The sequence below is a fragment of the Trematomus bernacchii genome, unplaced genomic scaffold (assembly GCF_902827165.1).
Source record: "Trematomus bernacchii unplaced genomic scaffold, fTreBer1.1, whole genome shotgun sequence".
Taxonomy (NCBI): Eukaryota; Metazoa; Chordata; class Actinopteri; order Perciformes; family Nototheniidae; genus Trematomus; species Trematomus bernacchii.
Window position 1 is genome coordinate 9828134 of NW_022988050.1, and position 23906 is coordinate 9852039.

A 23906-nucleotide genomic window follows, 5' to 3' on the forward strand; every position below is an offset into this window, starting at 1 on the left:
AACATAAGGCAAAGCTTAAGGCGCCTGGGAAGGAGGGGAGTGGGCTGAGTAGGAGGGAGGAGGGAAGCACAGCTTCTCCTAATAAAGCGACTGTATGTGAAAGGAGGTGCTGAAAAGCGTTAGACTGAGCAGAGAGCTGTGTTACCACAGAGAGGAAGAGGAAGAGAGAGAACGAGAGGGTTGGAGAGAAACACTGAGGGAGAAAGAGGAAGAGTGAGAGAGAGGGGGAATACAGAAAGGAGTGAGAGGGGGAAAGAATAGAAAGAGCATTGTGTTGCTGCTGAGAGAGAACCCATGTCTGCACAAAGAGGTAGGTGTACTGCTATGACTGGCACACACACACACACACACACACACACACACACACACACACACACACACAGTCACACACACACACACACACACACACACACACACACACACACACACACACACACACACACACACACAGGAAATGCTCATCACCCAGATTCACATCATCAGGATGTACCAGAAGTGGGTACAGTACATGTTGAGTATCAGGTGAGTGTGTTCTCTTCTAACTGTGTGACTTGCTTTAATGCATGTAGCATCTGTGTAGCAGTGTGGGGCAGGTGTGTGACTTTTCCATACATGCACTGTAAGTGTGGCATAAGCAGGTGCCGTGTGTGTGTGTGTGTGTGTGTGTGTGTGTGTGTGTGTGTGTGTGTGTGTGTGTGTGTGTGTGTGTGTGTGTGTGTGTGTGTGTGTGTGTGTGTGTGTGTGTGCTTCAGCAGGAGGTTTAAAGTCTATTCGCTGTGTTGTTGAGGATAAACGGAGGCACGCTGACAGAGTTGTGTGTTGTGTATGTAGGTTTATGGTAGTTTATCAGCATAGTGCATGTGATTAAGGGTAATTGTGAAACATTATCTGATTAATTGAGGGTTGGTAAAGGTAAATTAATGTTTGACGTATGATCCAATTATTACTTGTTGCCAAGTCTAATGTGAAAAATAAGAGCAGAGGATCACATATTTTTTGCAGGGCTTATGGTTTGTTGAAGGTTCCCATGGTATTGGTACATTTGAGGAACTTAATACAACCTCAAACTTGTTTCACATAAGACACGAGGCCCCTCATGAAGATTAAAGGGTTAGTTCACCAAAGTTACAACACATTATATTCATGGCATGCACATAGTTCAGATTTGAAGTGCTAGTGTTTTTGTTTCAATGCAAGTCAATGTCATTCAAAAAACATTCTATACAAATGTAATGCCGTGAGAAGTACAAATTAAATACAATTTACCGCCATAATTCTGTTCTCTGAGCCAACAATCCTTTGCACCCAAATGTTTGTTTTAAGCTACTTAAGTATCAGTGCATTCAAGAATGTTTGGACATCCCTGCAAATGTATACTCGACTATACTCAAATGTGCTTTTGTTAAGTAGTTGAAACCTTATCAATGACCCTAAACCCTAATCTGTCAAGATAAGGCATCTGGGTCTCCATGTAGATTAAAAGGGCAGTTCACACAAATTGCAAAGAAAAGTGTATGTCATAAAGATAACTTTTATGTGTTATACTTAAGTTTTAAGATATACAGTGTGTCTGCAATGCATTAAAACAATGGGCAACAACAATGTATCTATCCAGAAAGCATGTCCGGATACTGTGATACTGCAGAATATGTTTCAAAGTGAGGAGGTCCACAAATGAAATTCCATGAACCCCCACTAATTGATGTAGATGCAGTGCAATGTCCGAAACCGGAAAATCTTTTTTTCCGTTCAAATTGTTTTTGTAGCTTACATTTCTAAACAAACCCTTAAATATCAAATACTCAATGAGAATTGGTGAGACTAGTATCTAAAAACTGGGACAAATAAAACCAAAGTGGTAAGTGAGAACATTTCTTTATTTTTAATTTGAGTCTTGTATAAAGCAAAACTAGCTTTTGTTCAGTGTGTACTAGATGAAAGTAAACACCAAGTCACAATTGTAAAAATACTGTACACTTAAATTCATTGGTATATTTTCTCTCTAACCAGCGGTGTGCAGAAAGATCCTTTAGAGTAAAATGGCAACGGTTATTTTCTCTCTCTGCTGAAGGGCCCCAGCCAGCAGGATCAGAGTCAGTATGTCCTGTATGCAAGGTCACGCTGAGAGGACCACAGACCACTTCCCTGTTGCGAACAGGCAGAGATGCTTCCTCTAACTTTGAATCATATGAGGCTGCCATAGGTTCCTTTTTTATAGGTTCCTTTTTTATAGGAACTGAGAAACAACGCTGTTTCACAACAGCCTGGCTGAGAGTATGTATAGACTGTTGAGTGTGCTTGTCTCTTTGAACGCTTAGGAAACACAAACGTTTGCCTGATTAATTGGAAAAACTTGAGGCAATTCCCTACAATTACCACACCCACTGTTCCCAATGTGTGGGAACAATGGGTGTGATAATTGTAGAGGATGTTGGGCACTTAATGTTTTATCGTGGGTATATATGCCTGTGTGTTAAGATAAGGAAGACAATAACATGATCCATTTACTAATTAATTGGAAAAACTTGAGGCAATTACCTACAAGTGGTAATTGTAGAGGATGTTGGGCACTTAATGATGTATCGTGGGTATATATACGCCTGTGTGTTAAGCTAAGACAGAACATAATTAAGTGCATATTCAATGCATTCGAAGATGCCAGCACTTCCTTACAGTAAGTGCTTACAATTCAGATTATTATAATGTATTATTTTGATGGTTGGAAACAATATATTGTATTCATTAGAGCGTAATTGCAGATTTGATTCAATAGACATTAAGTACACTATGAAGGTACTACTTCTTTACTTTACTCTGCATTGAGATATTTTACTTGACTTTACATTACTTTAATAATTTAATCATCTAATATCACTTCTATAATATTGTATGCTGTCCCATCTATACTTTTTTCTTTCTCTCTCTCTTCCCTTGATCTATCTTTTAATTTTCATCCAGTATTTCCTTCATAGAACAGCCCATACTTGTTTACCGAAAGTATAACGCAGGACCTTGTAATTGGTATTTTCTCCCTGTGGTAATGCTAATTGTACGTAATTAAAGGATTTGAATCCCTGGTGTGAGGCATGTTGTGGTGACTGTCTCCATGTAACACATGCATCGCCTCTTTGCTCACGTACATGTGACCACACACAGGCTTTTGACTTATTAGATTCTAACTATCAGAGCAGCACAACAAATGTAAGACCTGCCTGGCAGGGACGTTCGTTGTCTCGTCTTCCCCTTATTAAAAAACCACACAGTCAATCTAAGACTGTATCATCCTTTGACTCATCGCTGAGTGTAAAGTACCGAACGTCACAGTATCTGCTGATTCAAACAAATTCCTTTTAGCTTTATATCTATTTCTCTATTGCTGTTGTATCTTTTTTATCACAGGAGATTTATGAGCCTGTAGTTTTAGATCAACACGGGTGGAGACTCATACTGTCATACTGTATGCCCTGTCCTAACAGGGCTTCAGCATATTGCCAATATAAACTCCTAGTTGTTTGCTACGTTGTGTGGGGATGGTACATTGAGCAAACCTATGAACTGTGTATCTTGTGTGCGTGTGTGTGTGTAAGGACCTGTTTTTGTATGAGAATGTATGTGTGTTCTACTTGTAAAAAACAGTTTGAACTTTAGACTCTTTCAAAATGAGATCATTTGCTTTGGTCTGTATGTTTTATTTAGTCAATAAGGATAGATATAAAATTGAGGGATTGGGGGAATAAATGTAGTCAACGGTCATTTTGAGGCTGGACAATGTGTGTTAGGCAGTAAAAATGCATTTGTACTGTGAATGTTATTTTCTGTGTCACATTTGTTGAACATTGTTTTTGTGGGTGCTCGATCTAAACCCTGCTCGTCTAAACAACACTCACTATTACAGCAGGCAACAGGAGTTAATGTTAAATCTCAAGTTCCCCTCCAAAACATCATTTTTTTTTTTACTTCCTGCTTTCTTGAGAAGCAGCATTTATTTGAAGCACACAGTAATGCCTTTTATTTATTAAGTTTGGTAAATAAACTCCCTCAAATATTTACTTTTAGTTTATAAAAATGACTCAAACCGACACACAGTGATAGCAGAGGATATTTTGTTTTGCTTGTATTTCTCCTGACTCCTGTTCCCACCACTATTGTTTTCCTTAATTTCTTAATTCGAACCATCACCTCACCTCACCTAAATACTAAATTCGTGTAGACATACAGTAAGAGTCGGAAATGGAAATATTTTGTTGCAAGATTGCATGTGTGTGTGTGTGAGAGAGAGAATGTGTAGGCTTATTGGTTAATCCTCACTTCTGAACATCACTTGGTTTTAAGGCCCTGACACACCAGGCCGAAATCGGCCGTTTTCGTTAGTCGGACGACGAAGCGTGCCCTGTCGCCCAAACTCAATTTGGTGTGTCAGGGCCTTTAGGGATGAGAATAGACTGGCTTTGGGAAAGGCCAAGGGTTTGCGTTAGGCATGTAATTGTGGTCCTTAGGGAATGCATAATGTCAATAGAACTTCTCACAAGTACAAACAAATATATCTGTGTGTATGTGTGGCCTACAGTCTGTGTCACTGTTGAGTTCCTCTGATCTCACTTGCTTCCCAGGTAAGCCTTGTTTTCTGTCACAACATGTTTGCGCCTGTTTTGGCGAACAACATCACCATGCGTAAGTGGTTACATATGATGAAACAGTCCTTGCCTACTGTAATCTGAATGCAAACCTGAGCCTGTTTTTCAGGTCTCAGGCTCGAAAATGACATTCCCAGAACAAATGACCATATCTTCCCTTCTAAAAGGGTTAAATTAATAATCTTTTTTCTCAAAGTAATGATAAACCTGTGAGTTGGATGTAGAAAAGTCAGAATCAATATAGATGTTTTTTATTTTAAAGAAAATTCAGATTTTACATAGTAAAAAACTGTAAATTATAGTGTCCGTCAAAGATTCTTTTTTACTTATAGTGAAAACTACCCTTGGATGATGGTAAGGTAGACTAAAAGCTTTAGGAATCCAACGTACAACATATAATAAGTACCCTGTATCAAGATTGATGCAAAACAAGTGACATTTGACCTTTTTAGAGAGATTTAGCAAAAATAAACCACTTCTGGGGTCATTTGGGTGGATTTTCCATATCTCTGGCCCCCCTTGCTCGATGTTGATGGTTGACACCTCTTTCTGACCGTTAGAGCCAATAGAATCGAAGGGGGAGTCCCCCACACACACTCATTGTGAAAAAAAAAGGTGGGGGCTTCGCGCATGCAGTTTTGCATCAGAGTGGACCTATCTCTAGCTCTGACATCTGGAAACGGAAAAGCAGTTTTAATGCTTATGGATTATCAGAAATCATTTCAAAGGGACACAGACACATTAGATTAACCTATGGATTAACTTCAGCAGCGTTTTTATCGTTTTAATGCCATTGAAGACCACTTTGGAGAGACTACAGAGCCAAGGTAAAAATGTTAGCATTTTTAGCTACCTCGCGTCACCTGTTTTGATGTCTGTTTTTCTTTATAACGTCGCAAATTCGTATAATTCAGTGATAATGAGGGTACCCATCGATTCTGTGTCACCTCACAATGTGAAAAGATGTCATGGACGTGGAGAAGAGATAAATAATAAGGTTTTGTGAGTGATTTTCGGTGCAGTAATCTGTTAGCATTTTTCGCTCGTTGCTAATTCAGAGGCTCAGTGTTAGCATTGTGGGTTTTGTTTTAAAAAAAAAAAAAAAAAGATCAGTTAGATGAGTTTCTTCCCGTTACATGGATATAAAACATTCATAGTTTATTAAATGAACATGCCCTCAGACACTGTTTCCTGCAAGTTGTTGCGGCAGTGCCCCGGTACCGGGGTCTCTCGGGCTTAACAGGTTAAGGAATTTGCCTGGATACGAAATGTTTCCTTTCTTGTTCAACACGTCTTGAACTTGACGATAACTGAAAGGAAGGTGAGGTTCAGTTAATTCATGGCGACCTTTACAGCTCTACTTTAAACCGTTTCACTCACAGACTTCTATAATAAAGCAGGGGTTATGCAATTGGTGCCAGCTGTCATTAATGTAGTTGTCAATTAATATCAATGGTGGTTGTTTACTTCACCAGCAGACATATCGCAGCTGTTCTCATACATTCTAGCTGTGCGAGACAATCTTCTGTAGTAATGGAGACACAGTATATAATCAAGGCATGTGAAGACACTGTAAAACAAGTAAAGATGTGTGGAAATCACATGTGGTTTCATTCTTGCTTCACTGCAGCTGCATTGCTTTCGAGGAAAGGTTTGATGAATATGATAATTCCACAGAACCACATGCTGGCATTGCATGATGCAGCTCATCCAGACACAGTTAGTGGTTGGATTTCCACTCCAGTATCAACACTTCATGAGCCTTTCATGGTTCAATTGTGTCTACTAAAGTATAGAAGCTGTTTACGTCTCTTATTTTGTGTTAACTTTAGAATTTCCCTTTTCATAAAAATAGATGGTTGAGTACAGAACACACAGTGACTCGATAAATAGCCAGAATGTGTCTGGTTCAGACAGCCCCTGGATAATGTTTCAAAGGAGTGTAACATCACTGTGAACTTTGGTTGTTTGCTCAGTGACATCGTCAAACAATTACAGAATACTTCGCTGCGTGTGTGTGTTTCCATAATGTTGGAGGCTTTAATCATTCAGATCTCCAGTAGAGGAAAGTTGGCAAAAGATAAGAGATATTTAAAAAAAAGTTGACAGTAATTCTCGTGATTGGATGTGCGTATCTTCTGCATGTGAGCAGCAGGGGAAGCAAATAACAAAATGGATCTATGAATGGGTCTACACATTTGCAGGCAAGTCATGTTTTAGGGTCTGCACAAACACACGCTCACACACACATCAGCCCACCGACAAACCCTATTCTTCCAACACACACACTCGCAGACACACACACAGCCTCAGACAAAAGAAGGGGATTCCAATCCGTCACAGAGATGACATCACAGCCTGCCAGTAATAAAAACAGCTAAACAAGGGAGTCCCCACTTCCCCTCCCTCGTACACATCCCACAGAATGAACAGAGAGAGAGAGTCGAGTTGAGGCAAGTCACTCTCACAAGTTCACAGAAAGAGAGGGAGGGTAACAGAGAGAGAGAGTCCCTTTTAAGGGGTTCACATGCACACAAGAGCGCGCTGACACACGCACAAACACACTTAGCTCCGTCTCCATAGTGATCTGCGTTAGTGCCCCGGCTTTGGGAGGAAATGCCAAACTCCGTGCTTAAAGGCCGCTCCACCAGAAAGACACACACACAAACACACACACACACACGACTCTATTATAACCGTCTGTCCGGTCATGACGGAAAAACCTCTTCTCTCTTTCTCTTATCACTCTGCTACCTCCCTCGGTCCATTCTCCCGTCTCCTTTCCACTTCCACTCTCTTTATTCTCTCATCCCTCCCCCACTCTCTCTCCCTCTTTCTCTCTCCCTCTCTCTCTCTCTCTCTCCGCTTCTCCCGCTCCCCTGTCAGTGTTAAGTTCATTGAAGTAGACAACAGAGGTAAGTTCACTCTTTAGCTGTGCTCTCTAACATGCTCTTAGTTTTAGTCTTTGTGTGCGCTGTGGACAAAGTTCAGGTTTATTATCACTGCTGCGAGTCCTGCTGATGTAGTGCGGCAGAAATACTAGTGTGTGTGTGTGTGTGTGTCTGTTCTATGTCCTTAGGAAATGTGTACAGTACCTCAGCCAGATCACTTTGCCAGCTGTGATGTGGATCTAGATATTGTCTGCCATTTAACTTACCTTAGGTATCTCACTCAAGCATTTCAAATAGCCTTGCAAATATGGACAGTCAGTTACACCCTTTTTTCCTCCTTTATAAACTGTGGATATATAGTGTTTAAGCACATATAAACTACAATACCATCTGGGTGTATGTGTGTTCAAAATCCTTTTAGTAAATACTGGAAACCCAATGAGTGCTTAGGAAAGAAGGGAAACAAAAGAAAGTATAAGCAGACACAGCGATCAAATATACTAAAATAATAACTATAATATAAGGAGGTTGATACTATTAATTATTGCTTGCTAACAGTGTCTCATTGCTGATGTGTTGTTTAATCATAACAGGTCATCATTTTTTGATTGTCGCCAATTGTTCTCCTGTTTTGTATAAACACTATTCCACAATAAAGGGGTTTCCTTTGAAACTTTTTCCAAACAGGAAATCTTGTTGATCTTTCAGCAATAGCTGCACACTTTGGCATACGACCATTTCAAACTTGCTGCAGCTGAATGAAAGTACATCTTGGCATGACTTCAAGCATACCAAAACAAAAATGCATCTGTAGTCCTGGGTAACAAAACAACTCAAATAAAAGACTTTCGCAAACCCCCCGGTCAGACCGTCTCTCATACAGAGAAACATGCTGTGACATCACTCACATCTGGATGCAAGATTGGCTAACCCCCCGTTCCTCTTTCTAATGTTTCCCCATCTTTTCCTCTCCGGCAACCCTCTCGCTTCCCCTTCCTGTCCGTCTGTCTGTCTGTCTGTCTCTCCGCCCCCGCTCTCAGAGATGAAAGAGAAGAACCCCTGGCACACGCCTGTGACCATCATCATCACTGTGATTGGTGTCATAGCGATTGTTGCCTTGGTGACAGTAGCAGTTTTGCAGAACAAGCCCCTCCCCCAAAAGTACAAGGTATGGTTAAAGGAATCTGTTAAAATGTAACAGTAACCTGTTCCCTGTGTGAGCCCACTGAATTACAGAGGGATCTCTTTACAAAGTCCACATGCCAAATATGGTCTGTTGTCAATGTGACCTCAACCTTTACTAGTGTTTCTAGAAATACACTACCAAATAAGGCCAGAGGATGTTGAAAAGAATTTTAAAACACCTCTACTTTTGGGCACAGATGCAGGCCAACTAAGAGTACCACATCTGTTGCTCATTAACGTGTTAAGGGTTCTGTTTTACAACATAGTAAAGCTAAATATATTGCTGATATACATGTAGTTTTGGCAACTAGTTTGTCAGTGGGCTTAATGTTTAAACTGCATGTCAGGATGAAAGTCACTGAGCACTGAACATGCATTCCTCCTTGTGTCTCCACTCAAGTATGGGATCGTGCTGGACGCCGGCTCCTCCCACACTGCTCTGTATATCTACGAGTGGCCAGCTGAGAAGGATAACAACACGGGAAGAGTTGAACAGACACATTCCTGCAAGGTCAAAGGTACAGAACATGCTGCACACAGTGGTCATGCACAAATGTTGCCGTCAAAATCACGAGTGCGGCCACTATGCATGCCAATTGGTTTTATGTTAAGTCATTGCAGTACTTTGACCTGCTTGTCAAACAAGTTAAACAATGGTGGCTAAATCGCTGGCTCTCTGTATCTCACAGTATACAGTAGCTTTGGTGTCTGTGGGGACTTTCCCACGCTGGGCTTGGCCGCACATAGAGCTTTTGTCTTAGCATTTTATCAAGAGCATCCACGATAGACACTTTACTTAGATGTTTCTTCTTGAGCTTCTGTTAAGCTTCTGCTATACACCTAGCTGCTGCACGGTTGCCATGGTCTCTCCCATATGGTATTTACTCTCATGCAGCGGAACTATCTCATTGGTCGCGCTTCAAATGTCAGCAGAGGTCAAAGTTTAAATAATTTGAGATTTGAGCACAGCGCAGTGTGGGTACCACTTGTGTTCAGCACTGCTCCCTCCATAGGGAAACAATGGAAGAGCCATCACAGAGCACTTTTATCGCTGATCCAGCTATCTGACTCCGATAAAAAACGCTTTAAAAGGCCATTTACGGCCAGAATGTATAAAAAACAAAACATTTACAACCCCGCACCATAGGGTTTACTGTATTGGAATAACCTTTCATTTATGATTTAATCGATATGATAATATGGTAGCTGAATAAAAATCCCAAAGGTCAAGTCTGTTGTTAATCAATAAATAAAGTCATAATAAACATATTTGCAGATAGCTATTGCTATTTGGGTCAGATGATTGATGACAAGGCAACACAGAATAATTGAAGGTAGATATACAGCTAAATAAATGTTTACACCGTGGCAACAAAAAGCATTGATAAGGATGAACTAGAGCCAGAAAGTGTTTAGCCTGTTATGGCTTACATTTAAAATGAAAGGTTTACTGTTAAAAGAGTCAGGTAAGAGAAACCCATCACTTGCCGACTATAAAGTGATATCATATGATGGTATCGATCTTTCCATCCAACTCTCTGCAAAGGAGTGAATAAGTGAGTGCTCCACACCAAATGATTTATTATTCATAAATAATGTCGTTAGTAACAACATAATTAGGAAAGTGGTACATACAGTACCATGCCTGTGTTGTATGCATAAATGTGTAAAGTCAATTTACATTTTGCCCACAAACCTGCAGTAAAATCCAATTGTGTCCAAAGTGCCTCAGTCTCAAGGCAACATTCTTATGCAACCAAAACTACGTTAATTATTAAAGCACTTTTATATACACCGTAAAATAGAACGCTCTGTCAAACTGACTCCTACTGTTACCTCCTCTGCTGTAAATGTAACTTCTACCTTTTATCAAAGCTGACCTCCTACTGTATGTACCGGTAATTTGACTTGGTTATAAAAGCCAAGAACATTTTCATAGCTGCTAGACAGTGGATTCCTGTAGATAAAAGGACACACATGAGTAAGATTTGCTTACACTTTAGAGCCTAGCTGTTTTACTGAACATATTAAACAAATAAAAAATGTCTATTCAACCGTTTGAATTGTTAAATTGTCTAGAATGAATGGCAAAGATAAGGTATTAAGAGGGGTAGAGAAAAGAAGAATACTAAATTAAATACTTGCATACATGAAGTGTGCTTACAGGAAGCTGACACCTTGATAAACTATTCAGCTTTTTTCCCCCGATAGCAAATTCCTTGCCAATTTATGGGTTTGTACAGATGACATTCAGTTCTAAAGCAGGTTAGCATCTCTAAACTCAAAGCTGTTTACTCTTCTCTTGACATTTAGTTTTCTTTGCAGGTCCAGGTATCTCCAGCTATGCGTCTGCTCCAGAAAAGGCGGGAGAGTCTCTGAGATTATGCATGGAGGAGGCCAAGCAGCGGGTGCCCGGAAAAAGACACCACCAGACCCCTCTTTATCTGGGGGCCACAGCTGGAATGAGATTGCTAAAGTACGACACACATGTGCAAACACATCCACCGTAAAGCATGCACCAACAAAAAGCAGCACAGCATTCGTTTTCATGCTCACACTGGTGTATCCCTAGCTTTGACTCTGATAGTGCTTCTATCTGTAGCCTTTTCCATATGCCTGCTTTGTGATTTATCTCCATATGAACTTTACTGCCCGAGCAGCGAATATGTTACTGTCAACTCCATATATATACGACACAGTCAATTTATTATTTATGTGCTGCGGTATTGATTTGAATTATGGATGTGAATCAGTCTAATGAATTTGTGTGTGTGTGTGTGAAGTATGGAGAATAGCTCGGCGTCAGACAAGGTCTTTCAAGCTGTGGAGGGCGCCCTGCAGAAGTTCCCCTTCTCTTATCAGGGAGCGAGAATCCTCACCGGCCAGGAGGAGGGGGCTTTCGGCTGGGTCACGGTCAACTACTTGGATGAACGCCTGAAACAGGTCTGGAGGTGTATGCCTGCATGTGTCCTCTTGTCATGTGCTCTGTTTGCTTTTACTGTACACTGACTTCAATGCTTTGTTGTCTTTCCTGCAGGGTTTGGAAACTAGAGGCGCCCTTGACCTCGGTGGAGCCTCTACCCAGATTAGCTTTGTTTCTGATAATTATGACGGTTCAGAATCACCTAGCAACTCGGTGACTTTCCGTCTCTATGGAAATGACTACAACCTGTATACCCACAGCTTCCTGTGTTACGGGAAAGACCAAGCCCTAAGAATGACGCAAGCACACCTGTCTCAAGTAAAGTTCAGATTTTCCTTTCAATTAAATGTTATCTTATCAGTCAAGATTTAAAAGAGACATAATATGCTCAAATGTGCAATGTTGCTGAGTTAAACGTAATTTGCATCTTCTCCATATTGCCCTCTCTCCTAGGCAGGTCCAGCAAGAGTATTAGATCCTTGTTTCCACCCTGGCTACACCGCGACAAAGAACTACTCGGTCCTCTACGACAGCCCCTGTGTGTCAGACAGGAAACCCAAAGATGCTCCTGATACCTTCACTCACGTCGGGAGAGGAGACTTCCTGCAATGCCAGGCAGCCGTAAAAAGTGTCTTCAACTTTACATCTTGCAAATACAGCCGATGCTCTTTCAATGGGGTCTTCCAGCCACTTTTGCAGGGGCCATATGGGGTAAAGTATTATTCAAATCAAATAAAAACATATGTTCTCCTATATTTCTAGTGGTATCTAGCTATGCAGATATGTGAGTGATTCTACAATTTAGGGTACATTCCATGTTCATTGATGTCCATTGATGATAATTATAATTATTCTAACTATTTTCTTCAAAAATATCATATTTTGCCTATTATTGGAAAGCATGTTATAATATCACACAAACATTATGTGCATCCTATGCTTTATTTAGCTTGAAATGTGTCATGATGTTCTTAAATTGTCAGTTTTTGCTATGTCCGTTTTTCAGTTGAGGGTGTCTTGGTTTCAAAATAATGAATAAAAACCATTAAAGTAAATAAAAAAAATGATTCATTCATTTCAAAAGTCTAAATACTAAAGAATAATAACATATTTTTAATTGATTTCATCGTTTAAATAATTTAAATATCTTAATATATGAATGTCCGCAAAAGTTCTGTCAACTATGTTACTAACAGAACTCCCTCCTTTAACTCAAAAATGGTTTGTCCCAATACCATGTCACCAGCATCACATGATGCCTTGTTCCTCTTTGGCAGACATTTTGAACACACTGTGCGGATTGTCCTCTAACCTTTTACAATATGTTATGTATAATAGCACATTGTCAATGAGTATATGAATTGACCATCAACAATGTTACGTACATTGTTATGGTTTACAATTGTTTAATGATTTTAATTCAATTATATGTTCAAATGTGATGTTAACCTGTTCAAGAAAATGACATGTGATCATCCAGGCAAGGCCTACCATTGAAATGATGGGTCAAAATAGGGAAATTGTCAACTAGGTTACCTGTCAACTGAGTTACCCAGTACTGTAATAACTGTAGTAACTTAGTTGACAGGTAACCTAGTTGACAATTTGTAGGACATGTAGACGTCATTACACATCATTATCAATGGAATGTTGCACTTCTGCCTTGAAATGAACATAGTGCTGATGGTTAATAATGTGTCCAGTCAACTATGTTATTTGCGTCAAATGTTTGACTTTCATTGTCAACTATGTTGCACCTCATTTTTTCAAATTTAAATATCTAAAATAGTGCTTCTGATATCCTTTATAGTATAATGTATATCTACACAGGTTGGAGTTTTACATGACATCTCTTAAAACTATCAAAATGACCTGTATGGTAGTTTTATAATACAAAATATCCCTAAACTTAATGACAGTGCTGAACATATCACATGAAAAAACAAAACTTTAATACAATTATTTTTTAAACTTTAAAAAATCTTTGGATATATGGTAGAATAGACTCAAGAGCCTTTCAAATGTGATTTTACTTGAAGTGCAGGACTTAATCAAATGATTGTAATGACATCAAGTTTGTCCGTAACATAGTTGACAAACTGAGTAGTGAAAACATCCTTTCCCTTAAAATAAAAAAATAAATAAAAATGTTTAAGCTTTGCAACTAGTGGATATGTTACACTGAGGAATATACTAACTTGAACCACTGATTGTTCTATTGAGAAAGAACACTTTCTTTGTACTGTTTTGTTGATGTGAAATGCACCCTAAATTATAGAATCAGTCATGTGTTGGTTTTATTGCTGCCACCACACCAATACTGTTTGTGAATTACTTTGTGGGGCACGTTGAATTTCTCAGAAGCACTCATCAGACATCACTGTATGGACACTTTTCCTTTAAACTACTTTCTTCCAAATGTATATTTTCAAGAGACATTGGGGTTGAATTGCCTGCTCTATAGTTACGGCTCCTTACAAAGAGAAATAATGTCCTGTGTCAGTGAGGATAAAGTGTTTATAAAATGATTTGCTGAAGATACCAGGACACCAAGTTCACTTTGTCTCCTCTCCCCCTCTCTCTGTAGGCTTTCTCAGCTTACTACTTTGTGATGAACTTCCTAAATCTGACTGATACATCCGTCCCACTGGAAGATGTCAAGGAAAAGCTAAAACGCTACTGCGCTACCAATTGGGATCAGGTCGGGGCATATTTATGCATCAGTTCCACACACAAAACAAATGTCCTGTCATATTTCTCTGTTTTACTGTCTTATCTATGTCCTGCAGCATGCATATACAGTGCATTGATAATATCAATGCATTTGCTTAACTGCTTTAACAGATAACGCAGCAGCATCCAGGCGTAAAGTTAAAGTATCTGGCTGAGTACTGTTTCTCTGGCACGTACATCCTAACCCTGCTGACGGAAGGTTACAACTTCACCTCAGAGAGCTACTCCGACATCAAATTAATTAAAAAGGTCAGTAGATCACACTCCACTCTTTTCCTGTCTCACAAACCACAAAGCATTAACGCCCTGTGTTGGTTTTTGTATGTACTTCTGTTTTTCTAAGGACCTAATTGAGATGAGCAGGGTTCATACACTTTTTCACAAATGATTTTCAATGACTTTTCCATGACCTTTACCTAATTTTCCATGACCAAAGAAATTGTTTATTTTAACATGGAACAGGAAAATAAGGTCTGCATATGAAACATGTTGTGCCTATCTAAAACAAATAAAATAGGCTTACTAGCTTCTACACGCTAAAGCAACTAAAATCTCTCACCAGCAAAATACCTCGTCAGTTAAATGCCATTTTACGTTTCATTACTATACCATACAGTATTTATTATCATTATAGTATTACTATTTCGGCGATTAGATAAAATATAAATTATATTTGATGCAACTTTAGTTACATTTCCATGACTTTTCCAACATTTTGGGAAAAATATTGTTTTCCATAACCTTTCCAGGGCCGAGTATTAGCTTTTTGAATTTCCATGACTTTTCCAGGTTTTTAATGACCGTAAGAACCCTGGATGAGGAACTTCCTATTTTATGCTTAGGTTATATTCAGGTTCCAGTTTGGCTGTCCCACATCCTCAGCCTCCACATTACTCTCCGTCTAACCACATGGGAGACCACTCAGCACATATCCTACTTAAAACATTGCTTTTAATAGCATTACATATGAATAAAATGATTATACTGGATTGCTCACTTAAGAAAAATGAACTTACCATAATCAAGCACTGGCTCAGCCTAAGACAAAACACAGAAACCAGACAACGTCAAACAATAACAAGTCATATGATAGGTGCTTCCTCAGTTCAGAAGAACACAATACCGTCAGGAATTGATTGGTATAGTAAATGGTTATAGAGTTACATTTAGCAAAAAGGCTCTGCTGTTTGAGGGAGCTTTTATAGAATTTAAATGGCTGAGAGAACTTGTTTTTTCAATAAAGAAACTGCTGAAGTATCATACATTTTTTTATATGAAATAGAAAAAGCAATAACATCTTAAAAACAAATCACATGACATGAAACCTATTGAAAAAAACCTAGTTATTTAAATTTTTAGAATGTTTATCTAGTTTACTTTTTCTCATATGTAGCTCCTTTTGCTCGATGTTGTATAACTCATAGGCTGTTTTAAAAGTGTTGTTCAGGTGGTGGTCTAACTTTTTTGTAGAGCACTTAAGAGTAACTTTTTAAGTGTTATGTAATAATAACATCAACAAATATTATTATTAGTAGTAGGCCTACTATTATTATTGTTGAAAATAAATTAAAAGTGGGGTAGGTCATTTTGGAGAAACCAGCTCGAGTGCGCTAGAATTTGAAAATACACAGCCGGAAAAAATCTGCCACTTCCTTACAGAGCCCCTCCTCCAACACACACGAACGCGCAGTTTGTGCACAGATGGAAGGCTGACAGGCAGGTAGGCCATCCAGTTATTTTAGCCGGGCCGGCTAAAATGATTGGTCGTGCTTTTTACAGTACTACGGCTTCCACAGATGAACTTTTTGTATGGATTTTTTGTCAAAGCAAGGGCATTCACACCTAATAGTCCGCTTCTCTGGTGCGCACCAGACCACAGTTTGTTACATAATGTTTCATTTTTCAGAAGGTTCGGTTTGCGTTCACACGGGCTAAACTCAAACGGACTATAAAAAACATTATAACACATATAATGAGAGACGTTCTGCAGTAAGGAGGGGAGAGAAAAACTAAAGGCTAAAGTTTTAGAGGTAGAGAGGGAATGGAGTGTGGCTGGTGTTTTGGGAACAAAAGGAGAGGGAGTAAGAGCTACCAGAAAGGCACTGTTTACCTTCTTGAGTGAAACTGGGGTAGGAAAAATAATTTAACATTAGGTCAGGAAAGAACATAGATTTTTATTTTTGTTTTATTTATTTCATGTTTTTGTTGATTTATTTATTTATTTTTGATTTATTTTGATTAGATCATAGGTTAAATAGTTGGAATGATATGATGATTCATACTCATGTACAGTAGGTGGCGGTATGCACCTTTTAAGTTGTTTGCAATCCGCCAAAAACGAGAGAAGAAGAAGAAGTAAGGAGGGGCGTTTCACCGACGACAGGTGTTCTTAATTTTATGTAGGCCTAGTTGACGGATCATTTTTACTTTACACGACACTGTTCAACACTTAATTCTGCTTCACTTTTTAACTAAACAACCGCGGATGTCTTGAAAGACTCCTTCGCGTCTTGTGACACGTAAATACTACGCTTCCTATGTTTTGGTGCGGACTGCGTTCACACCAGCAATTGTGAACCGCTCCAGAGTTCGCAAGCAAGCGTTCCGAGACCACCTATTTTAGCGGACCAGAGTCCGGTTGTTTAGTTCACTTAAGAGGTCTCGGACTGTGTTCACACCGACCCAAATGAACCGCACCAAGCGGCTAAACGCACCAGGGTTCGATTCAACCGGACTATAAAAGGCTGGTGTGAATGCGCTGGTGTCAATGCACCCTATTCATTGCTATCGGGATGTTAAGAGCATTCCATGGAATATAACAAAAAGTGTACCTCGAGCCGGTTTCTCAAACGTACCTACCCCACCTTTAAGTTTAAAAAAAGGCGAAATACTAGGTATATTTCAAGCTTTTTTTGCAAATAAGTTATTGGGATTTTTCTATCAACTAAGATTTGTTAGAAAATGTTTTTTTATTTTTATTTTATTGACTGAACTTATTAGAAAATTGAGCTTATTAACACATGGATACTGTAATATATTCAAAAGAACAATATAAGACAAGCACAAGTTTCATGTGTGGGTCGTATTCAATTGTACTTCTAGAATTTGCCAATTCAAAATGGACCAGGGGCCGCAGTTGGCCCCTGGCCGTAGTTTGGACATCCCTGGTTTAGGGTATGGGTTGGGTTTATAATTCACTTGCTCTTTCATTTCCCAGAGAGTGAATTGGAAAATAAAGAAACATCTCTATCTAAATGTTCACTTTCACAGTAAGAATGTTTCCAAGCTGTCCTGGCCTGTGTTACATCAGTGACAGTTTCCTCTCTTCCTGTGTTGTGTCCAGATAAAAGGCAGCGATGCAGGATGGACGCTGGGCTACATGTTGAATCTGACAAATATGATTCCAGCAGAGGCGCCTGACACCCCCCCTCTGCCCCACGCGGGTTACGTCTCAATAGTTTCCGTCATGGCAGTGCTTGTATTCATCCTCTTCATCGTCAGCCTGCGTCCTCTCTGGCCCCGCTGCTCCAAACAACCACAGATTGTATAAACACGAGGGACGGTGAGAGAGGGAATGTCTAGAGGGCTTTTGAGTTTGGGAAAAGGATAGTCAACTCTACACTTTCCTGCTTCCCCGGGGAGGTCAAAGGTCAACCCCTGCTGCACGTCAACAGTCCTGCAGCTCATGTGGATTCAAGTACATTTCAGAAGGACAAATACTTTCTGTACACTTTATAAATAGTGCGTTTTGGTTCTCTGGTTGAAGGACAGTTTCTGTGTTTGGGTGTGAGTGTGTATGTTGAATTTGAAGGGGCGTGCGAGTGTTTGTGAACCCATCAGTCTGCATGTGTCTTGAAATATGATGTGAATATGATACTGTATAAATAAAATATCCCAAATTTATATAAAATGTTTGAATAACTTGTAATTTGTAAACAAATATATAATCAATTACAAAATGTTAATTTAGCATGATTTATTTATACTCTATCCAGAAAGCTAATTTGATTTTTTTATAAAAAAACTACCATTACAAATGAATGCCTACAAATAAAACCCACAAACAAGCATCTGATAGTGAAAACAGGAGAAATATGATTTTTGGAAGACATGGTATATCTTTTTGAGAGCTGTTTTGCAAAGTAGCAAGTGCACTGGATAATAAAATACAGCATGCTCCCTCTCCTTCAGTTGTAACAATGACACATTCTTGCATAATAACATTTTTCATGAAACTCTCCTCTGGGCTGCTGGGCAGCATGAGGTTAATTCCCAGTGACAATAAATATTGAACAAATATTTTGTGTTTAGAATGAAAGGGCTGCCCTCTAGTGGCAATGTCCTCACATTGCAGTGTTGTACCCTCAATAATTTACATTCAGTTGCCAGATCATAAGATACATCTAGCTGAAACTAATAAAATAACAGTGCTTAATAATCTTCCCTTCATTCAAATGGTTACAATACTCCGTTTTTGGTGAAACAGTGTTAAATCAACTGTATGGTCATTATGGGGTCTGCAGTGTGCAGTGTTTTTGAAGTCTATTGTGTTACATTGACATCATTTTTGACCCAATTCATATCAATGATCATGTAATATGTGCGCATAATGCACAGTAGGCCAACTGATGGTGCGCCTGACTCCCTTGGTGCTGCTTGAATACATCCAACAAGGCACATTTAATATGCAAATACCATCATCGACTGTATAAAATGCTAAAAGCTGGCGTGAAATCCTATAGAGGAAATTGTGCCACTTTGGAATTAAGGCATCAAGACATTGGCAGGAAGTGGAACCATGTGGGGTTTCCCTCCGTTTGAGAGCCTAGCCCTTCCTCTGTGTCACAGATCTAGCTCTTATCTGCAGGGAATGGAGCTACAGGGGAGAATAAGAAAACAATGGCATCCTGATTCTGTGGGTGGTTCCTGCTTTCACGCCACAAATGTCTGTTGATATTGGCAATGGCAGGAGGCCACTTTAAGTGATTAAGCGACCCAGCTTACATGTAGATTTAAACACAAGTGTGATCAGGCTCCTAACACATTTAGAGGTCAAAGCTGGTATGTCATGAGCAGTCATAAATAGAACACAAGTATATAGCCCATTCCCTTATATACAGTATATTGTTCCCCAGACTGTCATCTCAGTTTATTATCCACAGTAGGGGATACTGATATTGCAGAGTAAGGTGCTGACTTGTTGTCCCGCTGTAGGGAGGCAGCCTGTTCTGACACAGACGGGATGACTGGTAGGTGATTCGTCACGTGATCTGAGGTTTCGCTCAGCTGGTCGCTGTTGATAATGTTGGTAGTCTCGGAGTCCAGCTCCTTCACTTTCTCTTGGTAGAACCTATGACTGAGGCGTTTCATCTGGGGAAGCTCGCAACACGTCTCCAGCACCACCAGGACGAACACCAAGCCTAGCAGCAAGTAGACTGGAGCAAACAAACAGGGAGTGTGATGAAACAAAGACCAGTGACTAATGCGATCAAATCAAGGTTTGGTCGATACATAAATGGTGTAATAGCTAGTGCAACAGTTGCTTTGTTTAACCATGTCCATCAGAAAAGCTAAAGGGTACATTCTGAAAAACATGTTGAACTTGGAGGCCTAACCTGTAGGAAATCAATTTTCAATGACATGTTGGTGATCCCTCATAATTTAGTCTAGCACCATCATAAGGTCAAGATTTCAACCAGTCCAATACTTTAGTTTATGACCAAATTAGTCATTGGCATGTTACCATTAACCTCATCTATTCTTTGCGTTAAGTGCTTATTATCAAACTTTAAAATTCTGAAATGTCTAAAGTAGATACACAGGCTAATGGTAAGCAATACCTGATAAACATCAATATATTAACACTGTCATTGTGAGCAGGTTAGCATGCTGATGTTAGCTTTTAGCTCCATTCCCAGCTATATGCTAGTATTGCTGCATGCTGTGAAAATGCACTTCTCTGGACCTTTATAATTATCCTGTTTAATCAGAGATAAGTCACTCAGACACATTGCTGAACTCAATTTGTTTCAAAAGCTTTTGCAATGACAGCAACACAACTGTTGAATGCTACCTGTACAATTATAAAGATTGTATTTTTCTTTAGTTAAAGGTGGGGTAGGTAATTTTGGAGAAACCAGCTCAAGTGCGCTAGAATTTGAAAATACACAACCGGAAAAAATCTGCCACTTCTTTACAGAGCCCCTCCTCCAACACACACGAACGTGCACATGACCAATGAGGGCACGAGATAAGTTTGTGCACAGATGGAAGGCTGACAGGCAGGTAAGCCATCCAGTTATTTTAGCCTGGCTGGCTAAAATGATTGGTTCATTGCTTGTGATTCATTGCTATCGGGATGTTAAGAGCATTCCATGGAATATAACAAAAAGTGTATCTCGAGTCGGTTTCTCAAACTTACCTACCCCACCTTTAAGGACTACATTTTCAAAAGTGCGCCACATTTTCTCACAAGCAAAAGAGATGGAATACTGTATAGCATTGTGCATATTATCTGTGAAATACCTGTTTTTTCCACAGTCCTGGTATTTAAAAAGCCAACAAATCTTTTTTTTCAAATAACTCTTGGTTGAATGGCGTCTCAAGCTATAGAAATCGTATCTAAATCAATGGGTGAATGGCTTTAATTTTCCATTGTCGGAGAGATTTCCACCTGACAGTAATGGGAGTACATCAGTCAGTCTACTCACTTGTAATGGCCAGCCTGTAGAGAGTTGGGTGTGGTATGGCCTCTTTACTATGGGTCTCCCCTGGGACATAATCCCCAAGGCCAATGGTTGTCAGAGAGATGAAACAGAAATACAGAGACTCCAGAAAGTCCCAGTCGCTCTCCAGGCTGACAAAGATCCATGCAGGGATGATGAGGAAGACCAGGGCAATGATGAGGGCAAGGCAGGTAGCATGTATGGCGGCTAGCTTTGATTTAGACATGGCCCATCGACGGTGGAAATAAGACACGGGACGTCGAGTCACCACGGCCATGATCCTCTGAACCACAACAGTGAGGAAGAAGAGGGTAACAGGTATGCCAAAGATGGAGTAGAAGATACAGAAGGCCTTCCCTTCATCTGAGAGAGGTACCGAGTGGCCATAACCTGAAAACACATCAAAACATGCAGCGAAGACTTTATTACAGGTTGTTAAATTACAGGTGGGATTCTTCTCAAAGAGCTACTTAGCTCAACACACATAACAATAATTAGAGAGAAGGAAAGGCAGAGAGAAAGACAGTCTATTCATTATGGAGAGTCAGGGGAAACCATTCTAATAAAAGCCGATAATGATGTCCTTATAACATCTCTAAAGCTGTTTCTGCTTTTGGACATCAAATAGAAAACTACATACAGTATACAGTTTATATTAACCTGCACGCTCCCCTGGTGTCAGGGTGATGACTTTCAAATAACCTTTTTTGTTGCAAGCTATTCACAATGATTTACAGTGACATATTAGTGCCACTCTGGAAGTCAACATGTAATAAAGGTTTATGACCATTAACTAACAGCTTTATATGTAAGTTATTGTTTTTTTATACGAAACTATGGGCCTCTAATTAAAACACCTTTTTTGATTGCAAGGAATGAAACAAATTATTAAGGAAGTTCTTTATCCACTACAGGGACAAAAGTATTTTTATTAATCAATTTTCAACCATTAATTAAAAATATTACCCCTGACTATATTTGTATATGCCTCGCTGTGTATTGAGCCATTAGTCTCAACTGGTTTGAGGAAGTATTCAGCTATGTTCTGCAAGGTAGCTTATCAATAACAAAACATCATAATTTACTAGTTGATTATACAGTATTTTGATAGAATCTGCATCTGTTAAGTAACATGTAACCAATGTTGTCAGTATGGTATAAAAACAATATTGGATTTCAAAATGCAGTGTGTAAGAAGTGGGTCCTATAAAGAAGGTCTAAGAAAAAAGAAGAAGCAAGACTGAGCTGTGGGGGTAAATGTACTTGTGTATAGGCTATGAGTTACACTCCACAGCAGGTTACAACAGAGAAAAGGTTCATAAAGCCTGACTTTTCTACCTAAGGACAGGCATGGGCTCATTCAGGTGTTATACCTGTGCCCGGGGCTCACCTGTAGTGGTCAGCACGGTGCTGGTGAAGAACAGGGAGGAAACAAAGTCCCAGTTTCGGTTGGTGTCGTTTCCCAGCACGGACACCCCATAGTTACTGGCCTCCAGCGCGCGGGCCAGCAGCTCCTCCAGGCGCGCCTCGGACACACAGGGGTTGTTGCTCAGGAAGTCCTGCTGGGCCTCTCGGAGCTCCCGGCGGAGCTCCTGCTCGTAGGGCAGCTCGATGGCGGAGAAGATCCCGGCGCCGATTAGGAGGTAAAGGATGTAACCGACAACCAGAAGCGCAAAATTCAGCGCGGACTGGTGCCGATCCATAAAGCGAGCGCACCAGCCGCGGTTCCAGCTGACCACCATCCCTTATTAAACTTTGATTTATCAATAAATGTAGTTTCAATTAACTAGACTTCAAGCCTGTTTCTTCACTTGTATCCTCTCTCTACCCGGTGGATGACCTCGTCTTCCTCATTCTTCACCTCACTGAAGCGTTGGTGACGTCACTTATTCATCGCATCAGGTGTGCATGTTTTTTTTTCTGTCTTCCTGCACTCCTTTCTCCAACCGGTTCAACAGGTCTAGTGTTTCGAGTCATTACAAAGGATGTATTTCCCCCCAGGGCTCAAGGGTATCTTCAGAGACACAGGTTAACTACTGTTATATCTTTTGTATTTTTAGGGCTAACCTATACACCACACAATGGCATTGACGTAAGATACATCTAAATAAAGCTGGCGAGACAACACAAAATATGAACAATGGAATGAAAGGATGAATCATTTTAAAGGTATGCTAGCTACATATTCCCCTGAAAGATTGTCAGTGTGTTCAGTTCAAGGATGTTTAGAATCAACTATCCAACGCATACAAGGAATGTGTTTGCTGTATTTGTGCATTCCTTAAACTGATAAGATAAATAGCTAGAATAAAGCAAGTGTTGCAAAAGTTAAGTAATTATAAAATAGAATAATAATAAAACACAACTGTAAACACAAAGTAATATAGAATAAAAGAGAATACAATTTGAAATAAATACTATTACAATATTATATCAAATGAATGTAAGTTAAAAATAGATTAGCAGTGTTAGAAGTCTAATCATTAATCGAATGATTTAAAAAAAAAAAGTCAATAGGTGGTAAAAAGAAATACTCACCTGAGTACTTTAATGAATACCTTAATAATGTGTTGATAATACTTCTGTATTTTTTATTATTCACTTTTTTAATACATGCCTTTTAATTTTAATGGAGTATATCATAAGGCATTATTACTACCTAATACCAACTACCTACTGTACCAACCTGAAATAACTTCTCTGACTTTTTCCCACTCATCATTTGTAATTATGACTGTCTCCACCAGAGGGTGCTGGAGACCGTGGTTCCGATATGTGTAAAGCTACTGGCGTCATCAGATAAAAATAGAAGTAG

The 23906-nt window shown here is 39.6% G+C and overlaps 2 protein-coding genes across 4 annotated transcripts; one reads left to right on the forward strand and one right to left on the reverse strand.

Moving 5' to 3' along the window:
* The first annotated feature begins 109 nt into the window (after window positions 1-109).
* On the forward strand, window positions 110-18549 carry entpd1 (ectonucleoside triphosphate diphosphohydrolase 1). Of its 3 annotated transcripts, none has more exons than XM_034119345.1 (10): window positions 110-310; window positions 8566-8693; window positions 9111-9228; window positions 11036-11186; window positions 11494-11653; window positions 11748-11951; window positions 12087-12344; window positions 14221-14334; window positions 14478-14615; window positions 17710-18549. In XM_034119345.1, exons 1-10 carry the CDS (start codon window positions 295-297, stop codon window positions 17914-17916), a joined length of 1494 nt encoding a protein of 497 aa, XP_033975236.1. In that variant the 5' UTR covers window positions 110-294; the 3' UTR covers window positions 17917-18549. The 3 variants fall into 3 exon arrangements, with proteins under 3 accessions (XP_033975236.1, XP_033975237.1, XP_033975235.1); XM_034119346.1 differs by lacking the exon at window positions 110-310 and adding an exon at window positions 426-522; XM_034119344.1 differs by lacking the exon at window positions 110-310 and adding an exon at window positions 5860-7549.
* LOC117473652 (potassium channel subfamily K member 1-like) lies at window positions 18442-22945 on the reverse strand. Its single transcript, XM_034119347.1, has 3 exons — window positions 22482-22945; window positions 21077-21481; window positions 18442-19801 (listed from the first exon to the last, which is right to left on the reverse strand). Exons 1-3 carry the CDS (start codon window positions 22831-22833, stop codon window positions 19506-19508), a joined length of 1053 nt encoding a protein of 350 aa, XP_033975238.1. The 5' UTR covers window positions 22834-22945; the 3' UTR covers window positions 18442-19505.
* Window positions 22946-23906: the final 961 nt, after the last annotated feature.